At 32.9% G+C, this 19,324-nt stretch overlaps 2 protein-coding genes across 3 annotated transcripts in view; one reads left to right on the top strand and one right to left on the bottom strand.

Annotated features, from left to right (window-relative positions):
• The first annotated feature begins 3,499 nt into the window (after positions 1 to 3,499).
• Positions 3,500 to 5,005, top strand: LOC129220471 (retinol dehydrogenase 13-like). Its single transcript, XM_054854890.1, has one exon. It carries the CDS (start codon positions 3,853 to 3,855, stop codon positions 4,825 to 4,827), a length of 975 nt encoding a protein of 324 aa, XP_054710865.1. The 5' UTR covers positions 3,500 to 3,852; the 3' UTR covers positions 4,828 to 5,005.
• Positions 5,006 to 10,090: 5,085 nt separating this feature from the next.
• The window catches only part of LOC129220260 (motile sperm domain-containing protein 2-like), a 73,327-nt gene continuing 64,093 nt past the window's right edge, over positions 10,091 to 19,324 (bottom strand). For both annotated transcript variants that reach the window (XM_054854642.1, XM_054854643.1), the window contains 4 exons: positions 19,092 to 19,188; positions 17,235 to 17,361; positions 15,882 to 15,984; positions 10,091 to 10,924 (listed from right to left, as the gene is read on the bottom strand). In XM_054854642.1, the coding sequence (XP_054710617.1) occupies positions 10,775 to 10,924; positions 15,882 to 15,984; positions 17,235 to 17,361; positions 19,092 to 19,188 (477 nt within the window). In that variant the 3' untranslated portion in view covers positions 10,091 to 10,774. The remainder of the gene's footprint in view (positions 10,925 to 15,881; positions 15,985 to 17,234; positions 17,362 to 19,091; positions 19,189 to 19,324) is intronic.

Here is a 19,324-nt window from a genome sequence, read left to right as displayed (position 1 = left end):
CTATTTCAAGTCACATATAAAGTACTTATTTGGCGATACCATAAACTATTTTGTCTTTTTAAAGACTTATAAGCGAAGCAAGCCTAGAAACAAGATCAAAAAGTCCATTAAAATAAAAAATAATCCTCTGAATAATTAAGATTCTCCATTAAGCGTAAAATAATCCAACAAATGAAACACAAACTATAAATGAGCATGTAAAATTAAATTAAAAGAAATTGCCAAACCAACTTTAGATGCTCCATTTACGCATTGAATAATCAACTGAATAACATTACTGATTCGATTCGAATTGGTTGATTCGGTATATTTCAGAGCATCTTGCGAAACATTGATGTTTGTTTTCTGTTTCATTTATTAATTAAAATAAACAAGCTTTGAAACTTGTCGTTGATTGGTTGATGCAACCGTGGCTTGTGGTGCCTCTTTGCGGTCAGAATGGGCAAATATGAAGTTTTGAAGTTTTTTCATCTAGTGTGGCCATGTTCAAGTGCAGAAATAGTTGCCCCGGTTTAACACAGGAAAGTCAAAAATTGTCAAGGCCTGGTAAGCGCCAGCGCATTCAGTGGGGCCATGCACATATGTAAAATGGCAACAGAAAGAAATTAAAATCATTGCTTAGAATAAAAGAGAAATAAAGCTACTTTTAAATATAACTCCAAACAAAAAATTGCTTTAAAAATAGTTCTAGGATTAAAGTATCAAAATAAAAAAGGAATGAAGTTAATTTTTTAAAAAAATTTTAGACGAAAAAGTTGTTTTAAGATTTGGATAGTCAGCTAAAAAACTGCGATCTTAAAACGATTATTAGAGTTTTATTTTCTAATCCATACGTAAAATGGCAACAGGAAAAAAGTAAAAATTCCTGAGAACATGATGTTAATTGGCGTTTTAATTAATGTATCCGCTAATTGAAGTCGTACAATTACGAGATCGGTCATGTTGTTTTCTTTGGAAATTTTTGAATCCATGGTGCCTCGTTTGACTCTTAACTCGCAGCGATTCTCGAGAAGATCGAGCCTCAGACGGACAGACAGACGGTCACGAACAGATTTTAATAGTATGCTTTGGAAAATTTTGAATCCATCGGCACTTCACTCTTGATTCACAGCGATTCTCGAGAAGATCGAGCCTCAGACGGATAGATAGACAGACGGACGCGAACAGATTTTAATAGTATGGATTAGCTATTAGCTATTACATATTTAATTTTAAATATCACATCTGCAGAAACGTGTTTATTAAGATTATAACAAACTCTTTTTCAATGCAAAAAGAAACGAGTCCATGGATAAAAAAATATACAACAGAAACCTTTTCAACTAAATTCCTTTTTTTTTTTTTTGCAGAATGTCCTTCTTCATCCATAGACTTTCTTCTTTCTTTTTTTAAAGACGGAAAATGAGTTCCTTGCATGGCCGTATCCAGCTGCTTTTTTTCAAAATTGAAAATGGAAAAAAAAAAGGCGAAATTTCAAAACAGTAATAGGGTTGTTTCCTTCAGTCAAAACTACTACCTTTAGTCACTGAAGTTGATAGAATAAGCAAAAAAAAAAAATACATGGAACCAGAAAATATTTTCATTTTCTCAACAGTTATTTTTCAATTAATTTTTTTTAAATGTCCGATTTTTAAAACAAGGCGTGGTCTTTATGACGTCACAAATAATGTACTTTGGCGCATTCTCCTGGCGTACTGAATGTTTACGCTTGCTGTCTACCGCATTTCCTGGTCATGATAATACAGAAGCGAATTAAATATTGCTCTCTACGCTTGCTATCAACCATATCGTTGCAACTGCATATGAGTAAAGAAGTCAGTTAAATATTGCGCTCTGCGCTAATGGCAACAGTGAATAGTAGATCATCATTTGTGATGTCATGCGCAGAAGCGTAAAAAATGGAATAGAGTCTGCGCACAGATTTAAATATTTTTTTTTAAATAGTGAACTTTGTCAAATTATTTAAAAAATGGTCAAATCCTATTTTTTAAGCATGTCCTTTCAGAAAAAAATACTTTTAAAATTTCGGAAACAACCCCCTTGGCGGTTGCCAATTTTCCAAACTTATCGATGAGTTCGGTTTTAGTAATTTTGCGCCTGGTTTTGAAAGTGTATATTTCTTAAGAAATTAAAAGAAAGAGAGAAAAGAAAGAAATGTAATTACGTATACTGCCCGTGTGCAGGTAAACAGCAGTATCTGCAGAAATGAGTTTTCGAGATATTTGAAGAAACGTGTTTTGGATTCAATACTAACTATGGGGAAAGGTTGAAATTAGACGCCTTTTTTTCAGCGGAAACCAAATAAACGAGCTTGTACAGTAAAGATAACGCAAAATAGATGACAAAAATGCAAATAAATGAAAAATGAAAAATTTGCAGTTACTGCCCTTTATCTGCACACGGCAGTATATGCAATCGCTGTATCGTTAGTTAGAAAAACAAACGTCATGTGAGGTAATGAATAATTTTATTAAAGAGAATTAACTAACGATACTCAAGTTCTTTCCATGTCCACAAACAGTACACACATTGAACTCTGAAAATTAAAGGTATCGCTTCCTGTTTTATTAAATGACAAGTGGCACCCGCACGGCTTTGCCCGTAATAGAAAAATTAAAAGGTCTTTTGGTTCGCCTGTATGTTTACAAATAACGTATGGCGAATTTCTCGCCAATTGGCTTTCCCATGTTACGGTTCCACGTTATGATAACTTGATAATTTACTCATCCATCTTATGATAATTTTGCTCGGGAAAATGTTCTTAAAATTGGAATAGAGAAAGAACAGAATCGAATTTTCGAAAAATCGCTTTGAGGTGCACACCCCCGTGCTACAAACTAATTCTGTGCCAAATTTCATGAAAATCGGCCGAACGGTCTAGGCGCTGTGCGCGTCACAGAGATCCTGACAGACAGACATACATACAGAGATCCGGTCCGGACAGAGAGACTTTCAGCTTTATTATTAGTAAAGATTTTAACGCCTCGCAAAACGTGCTTTTCTTGTTGTGACGATACAGCGATTACTTATACGTAGTTACTTTTTCTTTTTCTTTTTTTTTCTTCCTTTTTTTTTTTGTAATGTCATAGAAAATTCTTGAATTTGTGAAGTATTATGGCGCAAACTGCACAGTCATATGACAATGTGTTGCTTTTCTATGAATTTTCGAAACGTGTCAAGGACTTTTCGGACACCCTGTATAAACTTCATAACTACAATAGAATTCTCTTCAAACAAATTCAGTACGTCTTTAATAAAATACGTGATAAAATGACGGAAACTTTTTAACACATGTGCAAATATTAACCAGGAAAAAAAGTGCAATTAGTCATAGACCATGGCCTAAGAGACCTGCAAACAAAAATCCACTTTACTGGCGGGCGTCTTGCATAAACGGGAAAACTGCATAAAGAGAGCTGCTATACTGCGTAACTACCGCTCGTCTCCAACAGAGCTTTGGCCCACTTCATTTCCGTAGAAGAGATTAAAAGTGAAACACTTTCTATTTCTAAATGCTGTCATTTTCACACCCGTTGAATCTTCAGTTCAACGCTCGAATGACCTAAAAAATGACTTCACTCAAAATTTCGTTTTTGACTTGATGGTTTAGACAAGAAGTTGTTGACGCTCGAGAGCCTTTTTTATATTCATCCTGCGTTCGCATAGCATAGCACGCAGTCACGTGGTGAAATTAATCACAGCCGAATAATAACATCATAAAAACTGTCCTTGAAGATAGCCCCGAAGGATCGAACCCAACTGTTTGGCCGTTCAGAGAAAAAGAGAAACGGTAAGAATTAGATAATAGAAGCATTCTTTCTTCTAGTTAACGAATGTTTTAAATAAAAAAATATGGAGTTGTGGCTTTTAACGATTCCTGTGATTTTGCTCATATTGCTGAAAGTATACCTGAAAATGATGGCCGGTGTCTGTAAAAGCGATAAATCAATGGAAGGAAAAGTGGTCATTATTACTGGTGCGAACTCTGGCATAGGATTCCAGACGGCTTTGGAACTAGCCAAACGAAAGGCTAAAGTCATTATGGCTTGTCGGAGTGTGGAACGTGCCCAAAAAGCTGCAGAAAAAATTATAAAGTCGTCTGGAAATCGAAATGTAATCGTTCAGCAGCTGGATTTGTCTTCTTTGAAATCGGTGAGAGAATTTGCCTCTAGAATCGTTTCTTCGGAACAACGACTGGACGTCTTGATAAACAACGCAGGAGCCACCCCCACACCTGGACTGCATCTGACAGAAGACAAACTGGAGCTTCAGTTCGCGATAAATCATTTCGGACATTTTCTTCTGACGAATCTTCTGTTAGACCTCCTGAAGAAATCCGCTCCTTCGAGAATCATCGTAGTGTCCTCCATCACTCACTTGTGGGCTAAACTGGATTTAGACAATCTAAACTGCGAGAAATATGTGAGAGATCCCTACTGGATTTACTGTAGTACGAAACTCGCAAATCTCCTGTTCGTGCGCGAGTTAGCAAAAAGACTAGACAGCACAAACGTCACGGTTAACGCTTTGCACCCTGGTGGAGTTAGGACCAGAATTGCAAGAAACGCCCGATGGTTCATTAAATACATCATTGTACCTATTGTCTATCCATTTCTTAAAACTGCCAAGAGTGGAGCCCAAACTACTATACATTTGGCTGTATCAGACGAGGTGGAAAATATTTCGGGAGAGTATTTTGTGGACTGTGAAAAGTACTGGACATCCCGTTCCGCGAAGGACGATGAAAAGGCAAGAAAATTGTGGGAACTATCAGAAAAGTTAACAGGTATGTCGGCAAAAGAGAGTGCTTTTCCACAGATTTCATAATGCATTCATCAGATTTTCTACCATTTGCATTTCCTACAGACATTCATTTTTGTCAGGAGTGTTCATTTTGGAAGTCTGCAATTGTACATTCCAGAAAACTAATATGGCACGCGCAAAACATTTGATGTTTCAAACACTTTCTATCTCATCATCTGTGTTCTATGTCGGAACTCCGCATTTTCACTATCCTACAGAAAAGTAAATGTTTGTTTCAAAACTGAAAAGTAAGTTTTAAACAAATAAAGTAAGTTTTATGTAAAGAAAGAATTTTACCTTAGTGTAATTTCATTTGAACATGGTTCCCTTCTTTTGGATCTTGTGGTGATATTGTCATTTTTTCCCCCTCAATAGCTAATGCAATATACCAATCACAAGCTGTTATGTTCAGTGTTTTGTTTTATGCGTTATATGAGTCCCACATGAAGGTGGTAAAGAGTACGATGGGTCCTGGGTTGAAACCTGGGGGGAGGGGAGGGGGGAAGAAGTGTGACATCACACACATACATTTGTTGATATAAAAAGAATTGACACCAAATTAAGTATTTATATCATTTTTATGTATATATTTTTTTCATATGTTTAGAAGACAAGATAGCAATTTTTTTCAGATTATTTTATTTTGTATTCTTATTGGTTTTATTTTGGAACGAAAAACATTGTTGATGCAGAATATGCTTTACATTAAGTCCAAATTAAAAGATAAAAATCTACTTGTTTATGGCTGCCCGCCTTGTCTAATGGTCGAAGAAGTCTGCCTGCGATGGGGAGGTCCCGGGTTCAAATCCCATGGATGTACTTTCCCTCTCCTATCCTTGTCCTTTCTTTGTGTGATTGTGTTGTTGTGCTGTGAATGGTTGCTTACTAGAGGTGGGCAATGTCGTTCTTTTTAATGATCCGTTCATCAGAGGACCGTTCATTCTTTTGATCCGTTCATTTAACTCGTTCATTTGAACGACTTCGTTCATTTAAAAAAGTTGCAGGTATTCTTTGAAGGCAAAATAACTAAAATGATCTAAAAGTAAGAAAATATACCTATGAAAAATGAATCAAAACGACTTTACTCAGGTTTATATTAGATGTATCAATTACAGTTGATTTTGTAAGACATTTCTCAGTTTGCCGAATGATAAGATATGTTTTCTATTCCAAAAACCGCAGGTTCTATTTCAGCATGTCAAAAAATTAAATTATTAAAATTTTCCAGCTATAGCACTGTATATAAGCAAAGTATTATCAATAAACTATATATTACGAAACAAACAACAAATATACCGGTAGGCAAGTCGGAGTATGGAGTAACTTAATTAAAAAAAAAAAAAGACTCGTCTAAATTAAATGAATCAATTAACCAACGTTTTGAAGGACGAAAATGGCAAGCATCAAAACGTTGGCTGATTGACTCATTTAATTTCAAGCACAAAGGTATTTATTCGTTATTCGTCTAAATATTAGGGAGCTTCAAAATTATTCCACAGTACCGATGAGAACAGAAAAAAAAGCAACACTTTTTTAAATGGGAAAACAAATTTTGACAATAACAATCCTTATTAAAAATCTCTGGATATTGAATGTAAAAATGCGACCTGGAAGTCGCCAAGCAAGTTAAAAATAAATCCAAATCTATATAGATGGTAGTTGATAGGAACGTATCTGCTCTTTGTCATTATGAATAGCGGATTTTACCGCTTCATTGAGGCTGATGAAATTGAAGCCATGCCGGAGAAATTCCAGCTTTTTAATAAAATGTATTCAAGTGAAAGAATTATGAATGCTTTCGTTTCTCAGCAGCTTTTGATCAGAAAATTCGACTAAACTTAAGGAAAACATTACTTGGTGCATGTACGAGCGTTTGAAACTTATCTAGTTAATATTCGATGTTTAGATTCTTTATACTATGTGGCGTACAGCTACGCACTAACGTTTGTGGTGTGCTTAAAATGAACTAAGTGCGATCGTAATAAGTGAACTTTAAAATACTTTTGTTGTTAAAAATTAACTTTTATTCAATAATTACAGCTAATTATGCTTCTTTCTTTTTCTTTTTTTTTCAACTTTCAAACGATTAATTTTCGCATTAAGCAACTTACTTGTAAATGCACAGAACCTAATATAAGACTAAAACTCAGATATTTGAGCCCCATTTTGAGCTTAACTTCTTTGTTACACAAATTTCCCGTTTAAGTTTTTTCAAACTATTGAAGTTCAAAAAAAGTGATCCTTGGGTTTATTTTTTGTTGATTTTTTTTTTGTATTAATTTCATCTTTATCATTTTATTTTGTAGCCTCGTTTGTACCTCTGTATTTTGCTATCATGTTTTCGCTCTTGTTTTGAGCATCAAGCTGAAAAAAAAAAAAAAAAAAAGCTCCCTATTTTTACCGTGTGTGCGTGTGTTTTTTAACCTATTACTATACAAGGTGTTCGCAAACTTTTTTTGGATTTTGAAAGGGGTTCGTGAGAGAAAAAAGTTTGGGAACCGCTGTTATAGAAGCCAAAAGGGTGGTCAGAAAAGTGATAAAAGGTATTTTTAGAAATAATTTTGGCGACAAAAAGTGAGAAGGGTTTTAGTAGGTGCGTGGGACAGGAAGTGGAATGCCCAAACAAGTTACACAAAACAATACTAATGGATATATTGAAAGATTGCAAATAAACAGCAACGATTGAAAAAATTAAGAATAAGGCAGAAAGAAAAAAAAAAGTTCGAAATGAATATATTGTACTGCGCTGAGAAAAAGGAAATTTGAGATGATTGAGAGTTGAAAATTTGAATATTAATGTTTTTTTTTCTATTAATGTGATTTTATCACAAGTGCATCAATACAATGTTCCAAACAGCTTACCGTTCAAAAGAACGGTCGTCCATTTTTTAAGTGAACGGAACCGTTCATTTTAAGGATTCGCTCTTTTTGGCCCGTTCGTTCATGAACGACACATCCTATTGCTTACCCTATAAACGGGTTCTTATGGCACGAGTGTACTGTGGAAATCGGACTTCATACCAAATTACAGTACGGTTGGAAAAGCGAAGCAGCGCACCCTAAATAGCCAGTCTAGCTGGAACACGAAAACAACAATTTGTTTATGAGTAATTTGCGTTCACAAAGTGAAAATAAGACATGAATCAAAATATGTCAAATTCTGATTAAATTTTTGGGGATTTTTATTTTACAAAATTCGCTCACAAACCCCTCATTTTTGCTCAAAAATGACATTTGTGACCCGCTACCCATTCCGTAAATGACCCCCTTTAAAAACCAGACGCTGGATCTGTCCTTAATAATGAATATCTTTTTCAGATGGGAACTGTACATTAAATACAAGTAGGTAGTAAAGCTGTCAGTGCGGTGCTAAAAATGTGTCTAACACGACTATTTTCAGCTGAAAGCAAGTGCAGTAGACCTTCGTTTTAAGCGTATTTACCTTACGAGTTTCGATTATACACGGTTTAAGATTTGACACCTTAATTTTATTTTACGCGGATGCGGCAATGCAAACAGATAAAATTTTCCCCTCCTTCAAAATCCAAATTCCAAACATCTAAATATTGCAGATTACATGTAATAAACTGCATTTTGATGTGCTAATAATCGAGCTTGGACCACCGGAGACATTTTATGTAATTGGTTTCAAAGCTTTTTCCAGAAGTAAAGTTATTAAACTCACACAGTTCAGAGCTCACTGGAGGAAGAGCTTTGAGGAGTGACAAAGGCGGCCAAAACCAAGGAGGATACAGACATCGGTGACACACAACCAAAAACGTACACATTGAAAATGTTCAGCCATTCCTAGACAACAGAAATAATCTTTCTGATTTGTTAGTGAAGGAAGATTCTATCATGGAAATGTGTGACGCAAGTGCTCATGGATGCGTTAATGCTCTGCAAAGAATTACGGAGAAAAATTCTTAATGACTGCAAAAAGACTATCATTGTCAGCTTCTCTTTATAAACAGAACACGCAATTAATTTATGTTTTCTTTATAAACGTTATGCATAAAAATCGATATAAGTACACATTAAACGTATTTCACAATTAGTCACCACTAGAATGAAATAGTTTTTTTTATCTACGGAACCTAAACAGTATTTTAACAACACTATATATTAAGTCTCAATTTGTGCGGCATTTCCGTGGAACGTAAACCCCGCGTAAAACGAGGGTCTACTGTATATAAATGAAATTATAGGTTACTACCGTTTTACCCTACACGTTCCACTTTTTAGAAATGATACTCGCCAATTTTTTTTACCGATTTCGACAGTTTCATAGCCACTATTTTCATTTGGAAGGAAGGAAGATAATATTAGTCATTAACTCGCTTCTGAGGGCCTAGAGAGGTGCAAAGTTCAAAAGCATGAACATTTGGAGCAAGTTGGGAGACTCATGGGGGTATTCACCCTTTGAATAATCAGAAAATCTTCAAAACTGATCTTTTTTCCCTAGGGATTTGTTTTACAATTATGATAAATCTGAAAGGGGGGGGGGACATGGCGCTGACGGGGGCCTTGAAATGTTTAGGGGGTTGTTTTGAGGGGTATCACTCACTTTTTTGGGGGGAGTGGCAGCCCCTGGCTATACATCTGTCTTTAGATGTGTGCTCGGATCTATATCAATACATTAAATTCAGAGGAAAATCCTTGCTCCCTTAATGATGTTAGGTGCGCATTAGGGTAGCTCAGATAATATACATTCAACTCTCAATAACGCGAAATCCTAAGGGACCGGCTAAACCGATCGAGTTATTGGTAGTTCGAGCTATGGGAAGTTTCCACAACAGTCCCAAGAGTTAGGGATCCAAGGAAAACTTCGAGATAAAGAAATATTCGAGTTATCCAGATCCGACTGTATTCCAATCGCGCAACAAGACTAAAAATTCGAAAAAACGAAGGATTTTGTTATTCCTTTGATTTTTTAATGCAAATTAGTTCGATGGTTTTTTAATTCTACAAGACAGAAAAGCTGCAACTGGTAGAATATAACAAATTAAATTAATTTATCTGTTTACAGACTACCTTCAGATTTCCCTATCCATTAACGTCAACAAAAAATGTAATTTGAAAAAATATTTTTTGTCAACTTTTAAACGCAATTATGTTAACTTTTAGAGATCTGCAATGGTGTTAGCATAACACTTGTTCTTTGTTTAAGATACGAAAGAGTGTATAACTCAATTTTAGTCTGTACGGAAAAAAATGAATGCTATATTTCATAATCATTAGTGATTGATTACACACATTGTAAAAAAAATAAACAAAGATTTTTTTTTCAAAATTTTATTTTGCTTTGTAAATAATGATATCAAAAATCAATATAACTTCATTTAACAGTATACTTTTAAGATTGCTACAAACCAGTTTCTCCGAATACATGTATAAAAACAAAATCTGTATAATTCATATAAAATTTATTTAACATGATAAACATTATAAAATACTCTAAAACTCAGGAACAATACATCTAACTCACAAATCTCCATCCAAAAGCAGGTAAATAATTTAAGGCTCAAGTTCTGTCTGAAAATCTATGTACAGAGTAAAAAAATTCAGAACATCTCAAAACAGCAAACTTTAAATTATGTACAGACGGAAAAGTTACTTAAGTTTGGCTGCAATATAGACAGCAATTTAGGCCTATCACCATTAGCACCAATGTGACGTCAAATAGCATCAATGATACAAAATCACATCAAAATGAGCTCTTAAGAATAAATACACGAACAGTGAAAATAACTGCTAAGCTTAAGTATGAAAAGCAGCACAGCTGAATTCCAAGTTAAAAGAGAACGTAACAAATATAAAATGAAATTTGTACAATTCTTAGAAACAATATATATACATATATCACAATACAAAACCACATAAAACAGAAAAAGTTATCCCAAATACGAATATTAAGAAAAATACTGCTAAAATATATTGCTAATACAAGAAATATTTTTTAAGTAGAAATTCAGAGCAATTTCGATAAAAGTGCAACTAGTGGTGAATCTTCAGACATAAAAATATGAGATAAAAGTAATGCACTCATAAACATAGCAATGGCGAGCAGAAATCTCTGTTGCAATCTGATGGAAGCTTGTTTTGTGTCCAAGGATTGGACCTGAAAATACAGAAAACAATGTAGTGAAAATTTATACACCAGGCAATCAGAAGAGATGTTACTTTTTAAAATAAGTTCGAAGACGTCAAATGAATTAGAATAACAAAATTATTGACGCATGGAATTTTCAAGTTTCCAACATTTTGGGGAAGAATAAACATCAGTTGCATTTTTCAAGATTTTTTCAGCTGCTATGTGTGCTACATCTTCTAATGATTTGCCATAAGAATGAATCCAGGGTGTTTATTTCAGATCAACCCTTTGATTTTCCCAGCTTTTCTAGGTTCTCCCTGCCCTTTCCCCTCATGCTGCCAACTTAAAATTTTCAAATGTCAAACTCTTAGTGTTTTTAAAAATATCTTTAAAAAATACAAAATTGAATTAAATTAATTTCTTCACATTCTTTTGAGTTCAATATAAAATTCTATTCATATATTAATGCTAATCGATTTTGACTTAAAATTCAGTTTTTTCTTCATATTATAGTATTTAGATAAAAGTCCACAAAAAAAAAGTACTTGTAAACGGATATAAAAATTAGAATGCTAGTAGCTGAGAAAAAAAAATTAAAGTACAATTAATGGAGGTACAAAGCTTTTAAGAAAAAAATATATTTTTATGTAATTTTTTGACACAAAAAAAAAAAAAAAAAAAAAAAAAAAAAAAATATATAAAAGAAAATGTCAACAGTAAAAAATTTTCTATGGTTTTTTTTTCCAAACATGATAAATTCAAACTATAAAAAGCAATTGATATTGCTTACCTGTTTCAAAATATTACATAAGTATTTAAATTGAAAAAGTAAAGGCAATCTTTTATCTTTAACATTTTACCCAGAAAAAATTTCAACCTTGGATCAAGATTGAAAATTAAAATTTTTTTTAAAAATCGAGCCTTCTACAGTCTGACATGATCTCTGTTTATGAAAAATGTGTCAAATGTTCTTCATTAACAGAAGTTTCTAAATTTTCTCAAAATGCTCCGCTTCAAATGCATTACTGTATGACATATTGCAATATTCAGTAAGTTACCGCCCAATTAGCCTGGGCTAAGGCAGAAATACACCGCCAGCTCAGTCAATTCCAGCCGAGGACTGCAATTTCATGCTTATTAGCACTCATCAGCCCGGCATAGGAAAGTGACTGAGCTGGAGATGGAAAAACTGCAATTGAGTGCTAATAAGCACGAAATTGCAGTCCTCGGCTGGAAATGACTGAGCTGGCGGTGTATTTCATATATTGCAATAGTAATCGCAAAAAAACATAAAGCGTTAACTTATTTTCTGTTTTTTTCTTTTTTTTGGTTCAATTTTCTCATTGATTGAACTGATTTAAATGTTCCTTTCATTTCTCACAGTAGGAAAATGTTTATTAGCTTTGAATTCGTTTGGCGATTGAATATCTTAGCTTGAGTCCGAGCCAAAACCTATTTTTGGTTCTAGAGCCCGAGCCCCAGGGGCGTAGCTAAGGGGGGGGTTTGGGGGACAAAACCCCCCCCGAAAAGTTAGTCTCAAAAAAAAAAGAGAAAAAGAAGAGAGAAGAGAAAGAAAAAAAAAGAAGAAAAGGGAAAAATTCCAAGCGATTATACATATACATATATATATATATATATATATATATATATATATATATATATATATATATATATATATTATATATGTATATATTATATATGTATATATTATATATATATATTATATATGTATATATTACATATGTATATATATATGTATATATATATATATATAAGAAGTAACCCCCCCCCCCCGAAAGTCTGGTCTAGCTACGCCACTGCCGAGCCCGTCTCATCTCTGATGTCCAGCATGGATCAAACACTTTTTTTTGTGCCTTGTGTCCATAACAAACGCGCATCCTTACTGTCAGATCACATTTGCCATAGAATTGGCAAGCAACTGGCATATTTCATGCAGTTAAAGAGTATTCTATGTGAATGAGGTATGAATGGAAAGCCTTGATGTTTTGTCATCGTGTTTACTTGAGAGCAATACCCACCTGTAATGGTAAACTGAGAACCCTGCAAATGAATAAATGTGTTCTAGTTATCATGATTTAGTTATTATCTTTGTGAATTAAGGCAGTGTGAAGCAAAGGGATGTAAGAGGACATTTTCAAGTTTTGAGTAAAATGCGTATGAAGATCACTATAGCTCACTATAGCTCTCCAACTTGTATTAAATGTTTTATTTCTAACTGTTCCAAGGGCGCCCATATAGGGGGCGGGGGGGGGGGGGGGGGGGGGGGGGGGGGGGGGGCTCGAGCCCTCCCTAAGAAATTAGAACTTCCTTGCTTTTAGTACTTTTTTCTTTTCAAAAATGTAAAAACATTTGTTTTCCAGCCATTAATGATAAGTAATTAAAAATGTCAAAATTTAATGATTCTAATCTGTCCTCAAATCTGCTTCCATGGGGAAAATATCCTGCTAAACCATGATTAAAATATCGGAGCCGGCCCCCCCCCCCCCCCCCTCCTTACAATTTTGCATATGGGCGCCCATGAACTGTTTCCAATCTCAATTTTGTGTTACATTTAAATTAGTGAGAAACAAAAGGATGCAAGTGGACATTTTCAAGTTTTGAGTAAAACACGTACAAAGATAACTTCCTAGGTAAACCTTCATTGAATTTTTTTTTTCTAAATCACACATTACAGCAGCACCTACCAGGGCTTCTAGTACCATTTCTTGCCCCAAGACAGAGGAGAGGTTCACCTACCATTTGCACTGGTTATCTCCAAATTTTTAATTTTGCCACTTGCATCCCTTTGCTTGTCACTACCTCAATTGTGAACATAGAATTTCAATTCTAAAAAGCCCACAAATTTGAATCAGATTACACAGAGATTCAGATCAAAGACGGCCGGATGAATGAGGTTCTGCTGAAATTTGTTTAAAAAGAACAAAGCAAGAAACTTTTAGAGATTCCCTTTCTCATCAATACCTACATTATTACTACTTATTCTTTCTAACGTCACAAAAATTTTTTAAAGAAATAAATGCAATAATAACAGATGATATAAATATATAATAAATACACAAACACAAAAAATCTAAGAGAAAACAAAATTTCTAAAAAAAAAATATGGGAAATCAGGGAAAAAACACTGCTAATTCAAGCAAATCTGACACATGCTTACACCACTTTTTACTAGTTAAAAATGAGGAACAGTTAAAAGAAAAATAGAACTCAATTTGTTCGATATCAATTTTACTATTTACATTTTTGATGAAGGTAAAAGTTTATCAAAATTCATGACATTTAACTATTATTTCACCAAGCATGCTTTGAAATGCATTTCAAAGTTGTGTTTTAATATATTTAACTAGACAAATATTTATTTAATTAAAATTAGAAATTACCAATTATTGATCTTTTTAGAGTACAGTAACCAATGAGAGTTTAAAAACTGTTAATTACAGTAAACTCTTGATTATCTGCGAGTCATTCAACAATGAAGTACATGTATTTTTGCAGTCAGAAATAAAAACCAATGACTTTTTTTCCTTTGAAAAATTAAACTTGTTCTCTTATTGCACTTCCTTTACTGCAAATGCACTGCATACATTTTGAGTGTTTGTACAAAGATTATGTATCAATACAGCGAAGTTTCTGAAGAACAATTTTTACCCAATTAGTCCCTCATTTTAGCTTTTTTGTGGTTTATCCACGGCACTTGTGTCACCCAATTCCGCGGATAATCAGGAGTTGATTGCACATTATTTTGACATCCCTTTATACCACTTTAATTATTAATAATAATCACATTTCATCAAGTTTAGTAATCGAATCCATATATAATACTTTGAACAGCATATTATTCAACTCAGGACATTAAATATAATGCTCAAGCAAAAAAAGGGATGCTTTTTGTAAAAAAAATAATTTCAAACAAAGAACAAAACTGTTGCAAAACCTTCAAAAAGACATTTTTTGCAATACAAGACTTTTCATCTACAATCATGGTAAGAATTTAAACTTAAACAACCAATGGTAAAATTAAAAATTTAAAAAACCCTGACTGAGTCGCAACTGTAGAATCAAGAGGGAAAATAGAAACTTTTTAAAAGCCTTATATTATTAAAAATCAATGTCAAGTATTTTTTTTGCTATTAGATAAAAACTGGCAACATATAGAAATTTTTAAATCATTGCTTTCAATTTCCTTGCCGGCCAACAATGAATTTGTTATTAATCGTGTGAATAAAGGTTTAGCAGTTATTGAAATTGGCTTTGAAAAACGTTATAATTCGAATTCTATGAAACATGGAAGTTCCAAACACATTCTATCAGACCCAGAAAAAAATCTCTTTACTTTGGCAATAAATTTCAAAAATTAACTATGTTTTCATTGCACAAATCGCGAAAAACCTTTTAGGGGTTTTTAATATCTTCGTTAATTAATGTCATCCAAAGATGCAACCTAGCTAAGAACACTCTCGATCAAATCTCCTTTTGAACATTTTTTTTTTTAAATCGGTTCATTCGTTTAGGCGTTAGAGTGCCATAGACTGATACACAGACAGGTCAAACTTATAACCCCTTCCATTGTGTGTCGGAGGTTAAAAAATATATACATAAAAATAATGATAAACTATGATTGGGGCAAACTTAACCTGGCAGCATTATTGTGAAGGCTACTCAGATCCTAATAACAGAGTTACGACGCTGCCAGCTTAGGTTTTTCCCCCACTATAATTTTATAAACATTTTTTCAATTTTTTAAAATAAAGATGTACTTTTACTGATGATTTAATATACTTTGTGATTAATAGGTTACATTGTATTACATCTTACATTATATTTTAATATACTTCTTGTTGTGAACAATTTAGTACAAATACTAGCACATACCAAAAGAGGATAGATTCTACAATATAAAAATTAAAATTTATATAATTATAACAGAAATGGTGGGAAGGGGGGGGGATTCCACCACACTTACTTTTTTTTCTATGTTTGCCAAAATGAGATTGATGTTTTTTAAAGATTTGCCAACATCTACTTCTTCATCTTCAGATTGATCCTTCTTCAAAACACATTTTAATCTGCATTTGAAAGAAAAAATGAAAATTAAATGACTAAACAAGAATATACAGATACTAAGAAAATATAAAATTCAATGGTTTTAATGTACTCTTGTGGATTGAAAAATTTTCCCCAATTACACATTTTTGCATTCCCACATATTTCGTAAGATCATATGATGTAGGATTCTTTATAATTTGACATGCTTTTTGTACATTTATAGTAAATGTAAAATTTGGGTCCGGTGATAATTAAATGCAGTTTTTATCTTTACTAGCATAGAGAACTTTAAAATAGTCGATAGAATATACTTAAAATTGAATTTTACTTGCAAATAATAAAGATAGTTAATATAAAATAAGGAACTAAAAAAAAAGGAATAGTATTGGTGATAGTGATTTTAAGATGAATTGTGACCATGACTTAACTATCTATTTACGTGTGCCTTCAAAAACAAAACTGTGTCAAAAATAAGTTATGAAGATTAACAAATTCAGCAAAAACTTTAGTGGCATAAATGCAAACATTGAAAACAAGCAACAATTATTTTCTTCAACAGTAGAATTGTAAGTAAATTGCTATGTCATACTTAATCGAAGGGAAAGAAAAGTCATACTATAAATTATACTGCGATTTTTAACGTTTTGAAAGACTGACATTTTGCATTTAAAAAAAAAAATTCAAATCTACCTACTTTCAAAATTACTTTTTTTTTTCTCGTTTTCCAAGAAGCTGAAATTTTCTTTTAGTACCAAGAGTGAAAATATTTTTTTTTTATACAAATTTTTGAGGCATAACAATTTCTGGATATTTTTCTTTTGTATACTTTTTGTGGAAAGTCCTGATATACCAGACAGACAGAGCATGCTTATCAATCACACTTCTAATCTGAAATCCTTTCAGTCTTAAGAGACTTTACTGAGAACTAGAAAGCTAGAGCTTTTTCTTTTTCACTGATGTTTTGCTTTCAGACAAATTGATTAATCTTATTATGAAAGAACTGTTCCTATTATAAATGAAATTTTATGAAAGGTCCAATTTTAAGACATGAAATTTTGTTAAGTGGCGGGTTTTACAATGTGAAGTTAAAAAGCAATTCATTTTTTGCAATGATTTTCAGAGTTGAAATAACAAATAGAATAATGCACTGAAGTAAATTGTGAACAAAACATTCTTTACAATTCCCAAAATGTTTTGTAAAAAGGAATAAATATTTCATGCTGGCTTTGAACCTTGTTATTTAGTTATTAATCAATAAAATTGAACATACTTATGATCTGCAACATTATCAGGAGAAGCTGCCTTCCACATTGAATTCAAATTGGCCATAGTTTGAGCAGAATCATCAAGTTTCATTGCCATTATCAAAAATTTGTCAGAAGGTAGAGGATGAAATCCTGTACAGAAAATATTTCAATGTTTTTGCTTTATATAGTAAAAACGGAAAATTACATAAGCAAGAAGTACATCATAGATAGACTAATAAAATATCATGATACATAAATGAAAAGTTACCAAATTGGCCTACAAGCAATGAGTTATCAAATAGCGACTTCACACTCCATGGTCAACTGTACCTGCTACTATTTATGGTTTAATGGGTTGAGACCAGAACCAGAGCAATCCAGACCAGACTCCAGACCAGGTTTACTCCAGACCGGAAACAGAGCAATCCCTGGTCCAGCATCTCCAGAGGCCTTTTTATTTCGACTTTGCGACCATGAGCATATTTAAAGTGTGTCCCCCCCCCCTAGTCACCCTTAATGAAGACTGTGGATCTTTGATCAGTTGGGATCAAACCCGAGACTCTCCGGCCACAAGTCCATTGCCTTACCCCATCAGGATACCGTGGCCCTTATAAAATAGGGACTATTGACTAGGTAATATTACTAAATTATTTTATTATTTTCGAATTTCTTTATATATTATCTAATCAGAAAACTTCAATGATGTAATCAAAAACAATTAATGATAAAAGAAAATGCTAGGTTAGTAGGCACAAACCTGCAGAGACACCTTTTGAGATTACAAGGAATCTTTACATACAAAATAAATTTAATGCATTTGCCATCATCTACCGATTCTTGAAGTATTTGACGATCTCAATTATGAAAAATTCCCCAGGAAAAATAATATTCCAGCATTATTAAAAAATGTTGTTCCTGCTATTGAAAAAAAAATCTACTTGTTCAATTGAAACAAACTTATTTCAAGTTCTCATTTAAAACTTTCTAGAAAGGCATTAATTTCACTGAAAAGATGCAAGAGTCCATTGATTTTAATTAGACATCCCACTAGCCACCAATTTAAAATTCAGCACCTTTATCTCAATAACTGGTACATCTCACTTGACGAAGTACTAGACATTAACGCAACAATATATATCTATGCATTTCCAGTCTCCCTGTATAATGAACACCATAATCTGAATACTTTCGTTCCCATGAGCAAAGTCCCCTCAGAATAGAGAAAGTTCACTGTACTTTTCTTTATATATGTACTTATAGTTCAATCTTTATTTTACTACTATATCATGAACATTATTTTTTTGTTCTGTAACTACCTTTTAGTCTAAAAATCACGCAAGATTTAAAGAGCAGTAAATTTTATGCTTTTAAGGACTTCTTATTCTTTACAGTTTTCAAGTTCACCCAATTTGTAAACATATTTCTTAGAACATTAGGGAAAACAAACTAATGCAAGCATAAATGCAGTAATACTGAATTTTTCCCAAGACTATTCAAATAATTGTTAACATGACTTGATTCCTGCAAATTTTAACTACAAAATCTATGCATATAACAAATTTAGTTTAAAAATGCAACTTGCATCAAAATACTGAAAAACTACATATTTTCTGGTTTTAATGGTTAATCTTTGGGATTTATAATTAATAATCCAGTATTTTAATAAAAATTCCTGAATTTCCAAAATTTAAAATAAATTCTAATACATTTTCAGTATTACCAGTAAGAGTAGACATCCTGAAAAAGATTGCAACTATTTGTCAAACTTCATTTCACACTTAACTTTTAAAATTATTAAAAAAAAAAAAAAATCCACACAAAAGTTAAATACCCATGTTGAAAGTATGTTCATAGTTAATTAATTCTTATTTAACAATTACCTGGAAGGAGATTGACAGTGATTTCAATACTTTTACCAGGCTCTATAACTCCTAATGAAGGCTTTACACGGTAGCTTTCAATATTATTGGTTTTTACCTGTTGGAAACATAATTTATTTATAATTCGAAAACAGTTTTTTAAACATACATACATACACATAATTCTTAGAACTTGAAATAAAATATTCTACATTTAGACAGTGCAAATGCAGCTAAAGTGTTAAATGTATATT

This window comes from Uloborus diversus, chromosome 4 (assembly GCF_026930045.1).
Source record: "Uloborus diversus isolate 005 chromosome 4, Udiv.v.3.1, whole genome shotgun sequence".
Lineage (NCBI taxonomy): Eukaryota > Metazoa > Arthropoda > Arachnida > Araneae > Uloboridae > Uloborus > Uloborus diversus.
This window is presented reverse-complemented; position numbering and strand designations above follow the sequence as displayed.